Source organism: Ranitomeya imitator, chromosome 2 (assembly GCF_032444005.1).
Source record: "Ranitomeya imitator isolate aRanImi1 chromosome 2, aRanImi1.pri, whole genome shotgun sequence".
Lineage (NCBI taxonomy): Eukaryota > Metazoa > Chordata > Amphibia > Anura > Dendrobatidae > Ranitomeya > Ranitomeya imitator.
The window spans coordinates 453,999,851-454,012,132 of record NC_091283.1 but is presented as its reverse complement, the minus strand read 5'-3'; the positions used below and the strand labels follow the sequence as shown (position 1 = coordinate 454,012,132).

Sequence of the window (12,282 nt, the reverse complement as noted above, 5' to 3'; positions counted from 1 at the left end):
AAGCCCCCCGAAGGTCAATCTTAGTAAACCAACTAGCTCTCTTAATCCTAGCAAACAAATCGGAAAGCAAAGGTAAAGGATATTGAAACTTGACCGTGACCTTATTCAAGAGGCGATAATCAATACAGGGTCTTAAGGAACCATCTTTTTTAGCAACAAAAAAGAACCCCACTCCCAATGGTGAAGAAGATGGCCGAATATGCCCTTTCTCCAAAGACTCCTTAACATAGCTCCGCATGGCGGCATGTTCAAGTACAGACAGGTTGAAAAGTCGGCCCTTAGGAAACTTACAGCCTGGAATCAAGTCAATAGCACGATCACAGTCCCTGTGTGGTGGAAGGAAACTGGACTTGGGCTCATCGAATACATCCTGAAAATCAGACAAAAACTCCGGAATTTCAGAAGAGGGAGAAGGGGTGATAGACATCAGAGGAACATCATTATGAACCCCCTGACAACCCCAACTAGTCACAGACATGGACTTCCAATCCAAAACAGGATTATGTACCTGCAACCATGGAAAACCCAGCACGATAGCATCATGCAAATTATGCAACACCAGAAATCGACAATCTTCCTGATGGGCTGGCGCCATGCGGATGGTCACCTGTGTCCAAAACTGGGGCTTATTTTTAGCCAAGGGTGTAGCATCAATGCCCCTTAAAGGAATAGGGTTCTGCAAAGGCTGCAAGGGAAAACCACAACGCCTGGCAAACTCAAAGTCCATTAAGTTCAAGGCGGCGCCTGAATCCACAAACGCCATGACAGAAAATGATGACAATGAACAGATCAAGGACACAGATAACAGAAATTTAGGTTGTACAGTACTGATGGTAAATGAACTGGCGATCCTCTTGGTCCGCTTAGGGCAGACAGAAATGATATGGGAAGCGTCGCCACAATAATAACACAACCTATTGAGACGTCTGAAACCTTGTCGTTCTGTTTTAGACAGAATCCTATCACACTGCATAGGCTCAGGAATTTGCTCTGAGGATAACGCCATATCGCGCACAGTTCTGCGCTCCCGCAAGCGCCGGTCAATCTGAATGGCCAGAGACATAGAATCACTCAGATTGGAGGGTGTGGGAAACCCCACCATAACATCTTTAACGGATTCAGAAAGACCCTTTCTGAAAATTGCCGCCAAAGCATCATTATTCCATTTAGTCAATACAGACCATTTTCAGAATTTCTGACAATATAATTCTGCGACAGGGCCAACAAGGTCTTCTCAGCTTGATCCACTGAATTAGGTTCATCATACAGTAATCCTAACGCCTGAAAGAAGGAGTCTACATTAAGCAAAGCAGGATCCCCAGATTCCAGGGAAAATGCCCAATCCTGTGGATCACCACGCAGCAGGGAAATGATGATTTTAACTTGTTGAATGGAATCACCGGAGGATCGAGGTTTCAATGCAAAAAACAGTTTACAGTTGTTTTTAAAACTCAAAAATTTGGACCTGTCACCAAAAAACAAATCAGGAGTAGGTATCTTTGGTTCTAAAGCAGGAGTCTGAACAATGTAATCAGAAATACCCTGTACTCTAGCAGCAAGCTGGTCTATACGAGAAGCTAATTCCTGATCATTCATGCTAGCACAAGGCTCTTCAGACTGGAGAAAAAAAAATGGCTCAAAATCTTTCCTCCCTTCTTCTGAGATGCAATTAACTCATTGTGGGCCAGTTGTACTGTTATGATCCGGTGACCTTGGAGCTGCATGAGAACTTTCACTGGAGAAAGTGGCCACTATACTGATCGCAATCCTGAACTTAACACCGCAACTAGAAGTAGCCCTGGAGTGTACCTAACACACCTAGACACCTCGTCACAGCCGGAGGACTAAATTCCCCTAAAGATGGAAATCGGAATACTATCTTGCCTCAGAGAAAATCCCCAAAGGATAGACAGCCCCCCACAAATATTGGTGGTGAGTCGGAGAGGAAAAAACATACACAGGCAGAAAAAACAGGATTTAGCACAGGAGGCCACTCTAGGTAGATAGGACAGGATAGGACAGAGTTCTGTGCTGTCAGTATTAAAACCCTTCAAAAAATCCACAGCAGGATATACAAAAACTTCCTACATCTAATTAAAGATGTAGGAGCGTATATCTGCAACTCCAGTGAATCCTACAAACAGAGCAGGAATAAACTGAAACAAGCACACAGCAGTGTGCCACAGATACAAAAATAAAACACTTATCTTTGCTGAAATTGGCAGCTAAGCAGGTGAGGCCAGGCAGAGAACCAATACTTCCAAAGAAACATTGACAACTGGCAAGGGCTAAAGAATCCGGCACACCTAAATATCCCAGTCAGAATTGTAATTATCCGATACACCTGGCCAGGACTGCGAGTCAGAGACAACTGCATTCCCACCAACAACCACTGGAGGGAACCCAAGAGCAGAATTCACAACAGCCCCTATGTACAAGAATATAACTACTATAATACTGCCCCAATGTACAAGAATATAACTACTATAATACTACTCCTATGTACAAGAATATAACTACTATAATACTGCTCCCTATGTACAAGAATATAACTACTATAATACTGCCCCTATGTACAAGAATATAACTACTATAATACTGCTCCCTATGTACAAGAATATAACTACTATAATACTACTCCTATGTATAAGAATATAACTACTATAATACTGCCCCCTATGTACAAGAATATAACTACCATAATACTGCCCCTATGTACAAGAATATAACTACTATAATACTGCCCCAATGCACAAGAATATAACTACTATAATACTGCTCCCTATGTACAAGAATATAACTACTATAATACTGCCTCTATGTGCAAGAATATAACTACTATAATACTGCTCCCTATGTACAAGAATATAACTACTATAATACTGCCCCCTAGGTACAAGAATATAACTACTATAATACTGTTCCCTATGTACAAGAATATAACTACTATAATACTGCCCCTATGTACAAGTATATAACTACTATAATACTGCCCCCTAGGTACAAGAATATAACTACTATAATACTGCTCCCTATGTACAAGAATAACTACTATAATACTGCCCCAATGTACAAGAATATAACTACTATAATACTGCCCCCTATGTACAAGAATATAACTACTATAATACTGACCTCTATGTACAAGAATATAACTACTATAATACTGCCCCTATGTACAAGAATATAACTACTATAATACTGCCTCCTATGTACAAGAATATAACTACTATAATACTGCTCTCTATGTACAAGAATATAACTACTATAATACTGCCCCTATGTACAAGAATATAACTACTATAATACTGCCCCTTATGAACAAGAATATAACTACTATAATACTGCCCCCTATGTACAAGAATATAACTACTATAATACTGCCCCCTATGTACAAGAATATAACTACTATAATACTGCCCCCTATGTACAAGAATATAACTACTATAATACTGCCCCCTATGTACAAGAATATAACTACTATAATACTGCCCCCTATGTACAAGAATATAACTACTATAATACTGACCCCTATGTACAAGAATATAACTACTAGAATACTGCCCCCTATGTACAAGAATATAACTACTATAATACTGTCCCCTATGTACAAGAATATAACTACTATAATACTGCCCCTATGTACAAGTATATAACTACTATAATACTGCCCCCTAGGTACAAGAATATAACTACTATAATACTGCTCCCTATGTACAAGAATAACTACTATAATACTGCCCCAATGTACAAGAATATAACTACTATAATACTGCCCCCTATGTACAAGAATATAACTACTATAATACTGACCTCTATGTACAAGAATATAACTAATAGAATACTGTCCCTATGTACAAGAATATAACTACTATAATACTGCCCCTATGTACAAGAATATAACTACTATAATACTCCCTCCTATGTACAAGAATATAACTACTATAATACTGCTCTCTATGTACAAGAATATAACTACTATAATACTGCCCCTATGTACAAGAATAGAACTACTATAATACTGCCCCTTATGTACAAGAATATAACTACTATAATACTGTCCCTATGTACAAGAATATAGCTACTTTAATACTTCCCCCTATGAAAAAAGAATATATTACAAGTCCAAGTGAGCAGGGTCCTCTCCCCCTCTGTACCAGTCTGTCACTGTTTGAACATTGTAGTTTATACACGCAAACCTACTTCACATGTACAGTATCATGGAACCAATGGTGCTAAATAAATAACCACTATAATACTGTCTCTATGTAAAATAATAACTTCTATATTACTGCCCCTATGTTAAAAAGTATTCAGTTGTAGCCAAAAGTTTTGAGACATATTTTTGTTGTCACACAGTATGCTAATTTAATGTTTTTAGATTTTTTAGTCAAATGTTTCTGTGGTTACTGAAGTTCAAAAAGAAACATATCAGTTACTGACAAATACATCAAGTTTATGTAAAGAATCATTATTTACAGGGTTGTCCCTTAAGGTACCTTCACACTAAACGATATCGCTAGCGATCTGTGACATTGCAGCGTCCTGGCTAGCGATATCGTTCAGTTTGACACGCAGCAGCGATCAGAATCCTGCTGTGATGTCGCTGGTCGGGGCTAGAAGGCCAGAACTTTCTTTGGTCGCTGGATCTCCCGCTGACATCGCTGAATCGGCGTGTGTGACACCGATTCAGCGATGTCTTCGCTGGTAACCAGGGTAAACATCGGGTTACTAAGCGCAGGGCCGCGCTTAGTAACCCGATGTTTACCCTGGTTACCATCCTAAAAGTAAAAAAAAAACAAACGCTTCATACTTACCTTCAGCTGTCTGTCCTCCCGCGCTCTGCTTTCCTGCACTCACTGTGAACACAGCGGCCGGAAAGCACAGCGGTGACGTCACCGCTCTGCTTTCCGGCCGCTGTGCTCACAGCCAGTACAGAGAAGCACAGCGCCGAGGACAGACAGCTGAAGGTAAGTATGTAGTGTTTGTTTTTTTTACTTTTAGGATGGTAACCAGGGTAAACATCGGGTTACTAAGCGCGGCCCTGCGCTTAGTAACCCGATGTTTACCCTGGTTACCGGCATAGTTGGTTGCTGGAGAGCTGTCTGTGTGACAGCTCTCCAGCGACCAAACAGCGACGCTGCAGCGATCGACATCGTTGTCAGTATCGCTGCAGCGTCGCTTAGGCTAGGTTCACACTAGCGTTGCGCCGCCCTGCGTCGGCGACGCAACGCGCGACGCACGTAAAAACGCGCGCAAACGCGCGCAAAAACGCGCGCGTTTTGCGACGCGTGCGTCGTTTTTGACGAAAATCGGACGCACAGAAAATGCTACAATGTAGCGTTTTCTTGCGTCCGACGCTAGCGTCGGAAACGACGCACGTGGCGAAAAACGCCACCAAAACAACGCACGCGTCCCCTATGTTAAACATAGGGGCGCGTCGCCGCTGCGTCGCCGCTGTGTCGCCGGCGCAACAGCGACGCACATTGGCGGAACGCCAATGTGAACGTAGCCTGAGTGTGACGGTACCTTTAGTTTTCATGACTTCTGCTCTTCATCCTGGCAGCTGGATATCGGCTTCTAGGCCAAATCCTGACTGATGACCGCCTGTTCTTGTCTAATCAGTGCTTGGAATTTATCACAAATTCTGGATTGTATTTGTCCTCTCACTCTTTGAGGATTGCCTAAGGCTATGTGCACACGTTCAGGATTTCTTGCAGAAATTTCCTGAGAAAAACCTGCAAGAAATCTGCATGCGTTTTTTGCGTGTTTTTAGGCTACGTTCACATTAGCGTTGCATCGGGCACAGCCGCGGCGACGCATGCGTCATGCGCCCCTATATTTAACATGGGGGCTCATGGACATGCGTTGTCTTGCGTTTTGTGACGCATGCGTCATTTTTGGCGCAAGCGTCAGGGCGCAGAGGACGCAGCAAGTTGCATTTTTTTTGCGTCCAAAAGCAAGCCAAAAATGGACGCATGCGTCACAAAACCATGCGTTTTTGCATGCGTTTTGCGTGCGTTGCGTCGCTGACGCAACACACAACGCAAATGTGAACGTAGCCTTACCGCCTTTTGGTGCGTTTTTTCCCCGCACATTTCCCAATGCATTATATAGTGGGAAATCCGCAAAAATAATGAACATGCTCCGTTTTTTACCGCGATGCGTTTTTTCGCGGAAAAAAACGCATCATGTGCACAAAAATTGCAGAACTCATTCTAAACGATGGGATGCTTAATGTATGCTGTTTTTTGCAATTTTATAGCGTTTTTATAGTGAAAAAAACGCGATAAATCAGCAACGTGTGCACACAGCCTAAAGGTTCTCAGGCTATGTGCACTTGTTGCAGATTTTGCTGTGGATCCGCAGCTGTTTTACATGCGGCGTACAGTACCATGTAAACGTATGGAAAACCAAATCCGCAGTGCACATGCTGCGGAAAAAAACGCGCAGAAACGCAGCATGTAAATTCTTTGTGTGGATTCTGCAGCGGTTTACACGTGCTCCATAATAGGAATCGGCAGGTGTAAAACCGCAGTTGGAATCTGCACAAACGCACAAAAACCGCAGTAAATCCGCGGGTAATCCGCAGTGCGGTTTACCTGCGGATTTTGCAAAAACAGTGCGGAAACATCCGCACACCAATCCGCAATGTGTGCACATAGCCTCAATGGGATTAAGATCTGGGGAGTTTCCTGGCTTTGATCCAAAAATTTAAATGTTTTATTCACTGAGCCACTTCGTTATCAATTTTGTCTTGTGACATGGCCTCCATCGTGCTGGAAAAAGCATTGGTCATCCCCAAATTGCTCCTGGACGGTTGGGAGAAGTTGATCTTGGAGAATGTTAGATCTCGCTCTTTATTCATAGCCTGGTTTTCCGTCTATATACTCACTTATCATAAGTGATTTGTGCTACCTCCCCTGACAAAGAGCTGTGGCTTGTGTGGCCCATGAACTGGAGCAGCTCTGCATGGACATACACAGCCATTACACAGTACACGGCAGGGGCACATTTGTAAGATTATCTCAACACAGGAACATTTTTTTTCAACACATACAATTGTCTTACTTATTATTATTCCAAAATCTATTGCTTAAAATGAACTTTGTGGGATAATATTCAAAACAATTAAAACAGAAAAGTGCATCAGATAAGCAATCCTGTAACGTTTCTATTTTCTATAATTATGGGGGAATGCAGGTTCCCAATACTGTTGGATATCTGCAATTTTTCTCATTTTTTGGGTTTTAATGTATCAAAACAAAAAAAAAAATTCTTTTTAAGACCCCAATACATAATAGATTAAAGTCATCAGAATTTCCTGATTTCAGAGGATCTAATATCTAAGGGCCTCCTGAAACAAACTCAGTGTTTTACAGTAGCTGAAAAATAAATTACCATAAGTTTCATAAATCTTATTCACTCTGTGCATTTTTTTCCTTAGATTTTTTCAGCTACGGTGCTTTTTTTTTTTTTTTTTTAAACTGCAGCATGTCAGATTTCCCAGAGTGCTGTTTGCTGTTTTTTTTTACCTATTCAATTTAGTAAATGAAAAAATGCATCAAAAACAAAGAGTGATGTATGCAAAAAAGCACTGTGAGTTCATACCCTCATGCCCCATTTCTTCAAAGTAATTTCGCCGGAATTGTGGTGTTAATTGTCATGAAAAGTTGCAAACTTTGCACAAAAATTTGGGAATTGTTGGCATTTTCATTCCAGTTTCACCCAGCTGCGCCAAAATGGGCAGAGTTGGAACATGACGGGGACGCGGCAAAGGTGTGATGCCATGGTGCGTCTAATCCATGACGAGAGGTGGCGTTCCTTATACCAGAAATCTTACTCCAGTCAGAGACTGGTGTAAGTTTTCTGGCGTCGTCCATGGAGCCATCATCAATCAGGAGCATCTGGCTCCACCATGACCCTTCATCAAGACTGACGAGAAAACCGCGGGTCTTGATGAATCGTGGCCTTAGGCCGGGATCACACATACGCGAGATACGGCCGAGTCTCGCAGGTGAAAACCGAGCTCTGGTGCCGGCACTCCGGAGCGGAACGTGCAGCCGCACAGCAATACATGGAGCCGCACGCTCCGCTCTGGAGTGCCGGCGCCAGAGCTTGGTTTTAACCTGCGAGACTCGGCCGTATCTCGCTGTGTGGGATCCCGGCTTTAGTCTAAGTCTACTCCTCCAATATGAGAATTCCTGAAAATCCCCTTCAAGTAACTAATCCACATTTCTTTTTTTTTTTACAATATTGAAAGAAAAGACTTAAGAAAATTTTAGGGCAAATATGGCATAGTTAGATGGATAAATGTCATCTCAGTGTTTTAGTAATGTTAACGTAAGCCTGGACTGCAGTAGCCGGGAAGGTGGACACATCAAGGTTAGAGGGTTAACATGTTAGATTAAAGCCGAGCAGAGTTGCCAAAAGTCACAGAGTCACCTGTGGCCAAGAGGAACATTTTGGGCTACTGGGATGAGTAGACTGTAACTGTGTTTGAACACAGGAGATCAGGAGAACCAGGACTTGTGGAAACTCTACTGAGACACTACAGGGTTAGAAAACCGATCTGGGGCAGGACGTGCCTAGCGGTGGTCTCTCACGGTACCTATTGTCCCCCGTGCAGCAGCTGCAGAGAGTTTTGCCTTTACTGAAAATCAGGGGAAAGTAAAAAATTAGTCTCCTTTACATGCAAAGCTATGGAACAAAGACAGGACTCTGGAGAATCCTCAAAGACATCTCCGGGACCATGAAAAATAGTGCGTTAGGCAAAAATAATGGCTAAAAATCACTCATCCATAAAGGAAGTTCCACTTTTAAACAATGTTGCATTAATAATTTAAACCATCATGTAATAATCTAGGGTTTAATTATGTTTTATACTCTAGTTACATCCAGAGCTGAATTCAAAATTCTGCTGAGTGCCACTTGGAATCTGTAGGAAACATACATATTCAGGAGGGCAAACAAGAAGGCGATAACCTAACCCAAGACCTATAAAATGGTATCCGTTCAAATGAAGCTCTACCTGTGAAATGTTTAAAAGTAGAAAGTTGCTTCACACATACAGGGGTAAAAATGCGGGGAACAAAGGGATTAATCAGAGACTGAACTTTTATTCATATACAATTGTAAATCTAATCTGAAACGTCAAGAACAGCGCCCCCTACTGGTCAGGGTCTACTCATGCAGTATATACAATTTCACTTCCCTATGGCAAGGCCTTGGTGTCCGGCGATTCCTTACCATATACATTAAAGGGAATCTGTCATGCCCAAAGACAAATTCTGAACATATTCACATATACAATGGGGTCATTCATTAATTGGACTAGAAGATATTGTCAAGGAATCACAAGTCAAACATTACAATTTATAAAAGGAAAGTAACTTAAAAGTAGTAAGGTCAGTATCTTCCACAAGATAAACACACTAATCTTCTTCTGCAACATTCAGATTGATTACTGAGCATTGTGCTCCTGCCTAATGTCTAAAGGTACCGTCACACTGAGCAACTTTAGAACGAGAACGACAGCGATCCGTGACGTTGCAGCATCCTGGATAGCGATCTCGTTGTGTTTGACACGTAGCAGCGATCAGGATCCCGCTGTGACATCACTGGTTTTTTCATGGAGCGAACAACCAGCGAGAACGATAAGTACGTCACTGGATCACTCCTGCATCGTTCTGGAGTTGCTGTGTTTGACGTCTCTACAGCGACCTAAACAGCGACGTTGCAGCGATCGGCTCGTTGTCTATATCGCTGCAGCGTCGCTTAGTGTAACGGTACATTAACACTGTCCTTGCACAGCTGCCGTATATTTCTTTTAGCATAAGGGTAAGTTCACACAGGACGTTTTTGCTGCACTTTTTTATGCTAATTTTCAGCTGCTTTTTACAATACCAGCAAAGCCTATGAGATTTCAGAAATCTCATGCACACACATTGGTTTTTTGTTTGATCAGTATGTTGTGCTTTGCTACGTTTTTTGGACATAGAGCATGTCACTTCTTTCAGCGTTTTTGCTGCGTTTTTCACCCATTGACTTGAATGGGTGTTGAAAAAAAACACAGCAAAAATGCAGGTATCTTTATTTGCTGCGTTTTTGCTGCTGAAAATCCAAGGACATTAGCCTGGACAAAGAAAAAAAATGCACCAAAAACGCACCTAAACCTGCATTTTTAACGCAGCTTCTTTCCTGCCAAGAAGATCAGGTTTTGCTGCAGAAAAAAAAAGCAGCAAATACGCCCTGTGTACACTTACCCTAAAAGTAGACAGGTCACTTTCTCCTCCAAGATCAACACTTTCATCTTCTGCTGCAGTATTCAAATTAACTACTGAGAGCTCGTTTTATGCAAATAGTCTAAAGGCCCCTTCACATTAAGCGACGCTGCAGCGATACCGACAACGATCCGGATCGCTGCAGCGTCGCTGTTTGGTCGCTGGAGAGCTGCCATACAGACAGCTCTCCAGCGACCAACGATGCCGGTAACCAGGGTAAACATCGGGTAACTAAGCGCAGGGCCGCGATTAGTAACCCGATGTTTACCCTGGTTACCATCCTAAAAGTAAAAAAAAACAAACAGTACATACTTACCTACATCCGTCTGTCCTCCAGCGCTGTGCTCTGCTCTCCTCCTGTACTGGCTGTGAGCACAGCGGCCGGAAAGCAGAGCGGTGACGTCACAGCCAGTACAGGAGGAGAGCAGAGCACAGCGCTGGAGGACAGACGGCTGTAGGTAAGTATGTAGTGTTTGTTTTTTTTTACTTTTAGGATGGTAACCAGGGTAAACATCGGGTTACTAAGCGCGGCCCTGCGCTTAGTTACCCGATGTTTACCCTGGTTACCAGTGAAGACATCGCTGGATCGGTGTCTCACACGCCGATCCAGCGATGTCAGCAGGAGTCCAGCGACGAAATAAAGTTCTGGACTTTATTCAGCGACCAACAATCTCCCAGCAGGGGCCTGATCGTTGGTCGCTGTCACACATAACGGTTTCATTAACGATATCGTTGCTACGTCACAAAAAGCAACGATATCGTTAACAATATCGTTATGTGTGAAGGTACCTTAACACTGTCCCCGCCAAATACAGCTATATTCCTTCTAGCATGAGGAGTAGACAGGTCACTTTCACGTGCAAGATCAACACACTCATCTTCGCTGCTGTATTCAGATTAACTACTGTGAGTTCTGCTCTTGCCAACTGTATAGCACTACCCATGCTCCATACAGGTAAGTTCTTAGTAGCAGGGTCAATGCCTCTAAAAGATTGGCACAAGCCTCTCCTGAAATACTGGAAACACTGTCTCCTGATCATGGAAATGCTCCATCACATTTAGCACTGTCCTTGCAGATTTAATCATATTAGTGCCTTATGTTAGTGCCTAACACACTGACACTACCCCTATGAAATGTAGTCCTTTACCCACTGTCATCATCACCTGAGTGGACAGGTCACTGTCCCCACATGATCAGCACACTCTTCCCCTTCTGCTACATACGTGAAATAATTGCCTATAAAGCAGTTACCCTTGTATAATGGCTACTGATAGTAACGTTTTTCAAAGTAACACATTTATTCTGCAGACTGGGTCCATATTCATCTCAGGCCGTGAGGACCGCAATGTGAATATCTCAGCCATAAAACGATCACCTAATATCACCTCCCTGGCAGAAAAAATCCTAAGCGATGGTTGACAACCTCACTGCATCGTGGCGTACTGCCATAATCAGATGCTTTATAGATGCTCAGAGCTGTCATGATCCAATAAAATTATCAGGATATTTCAGTATTATGGGGGCGGACATACCTCCTGATGGAAGGGTGGCTCCATGTCTGGAAACTTCAATACCTATGTCTCCCAGCTTCAGGAGACATAATAATTATGGCCAGCAGGTGGAAGCATCACAAAGTGATACGGTATGGTTACATCCAAAATATGTTACGTACAAGAAAAATAAAAAAATACATAACTTCTAGGATGTCTGCAAAAGTGACTGACTTGGGGTATACGTAAGGAATATGAAGACACAAAAGAGCATAGTGAGGTCAAAAATACTCTGTTGTAAAAAAAAAAATCACAGTAATAAGCAAGTGCTAGTCAAAAGATGGAAAAAAACAGGGTATTTAGTTGATACTTTTTTTTGCAAAAAAATGTATACTAAGCTGCTCCACCAATCGTCAAGGTATACCCATATATAGCAGTCCTAACTAATGTATATAATCCCTATCTGATATATTTAAAAACCTGGTCATCTGTATAGTACCTGTATAAG

The 12,282-nt window shown here is 42.3% G+C and overlaps 1 protein-coding gene across 9 annotated transcripts in view; it reads right to left on the bottom strand.

The window, feature by feature from the left end:
* Positions 1-12,282, bottom strand: part of KCNQ2 (potassium voltage-gated channel subfamily Q member 2) — a 127,410-nt gene that overhangs the window by 22,775 nt on the left and 92,353 nt on the right. Inside the window, exon 12 of one of the 9 annotated variants that reach the window (XM_069751129.1) lies at positions 8,612-8,653. The exons of the other annotated variants lie outside the window; for them this stretch is intronic. Within the exon in view, the coding sequence (XP_069607230.1) occupies positions 8,612-8,653 (42 nt within the window). The remainder of the gene's footprint in view (positions 1-8,611; positions 8,654-12,282) is intronic. 9 annotated transcript variants of the gene reach the window in all.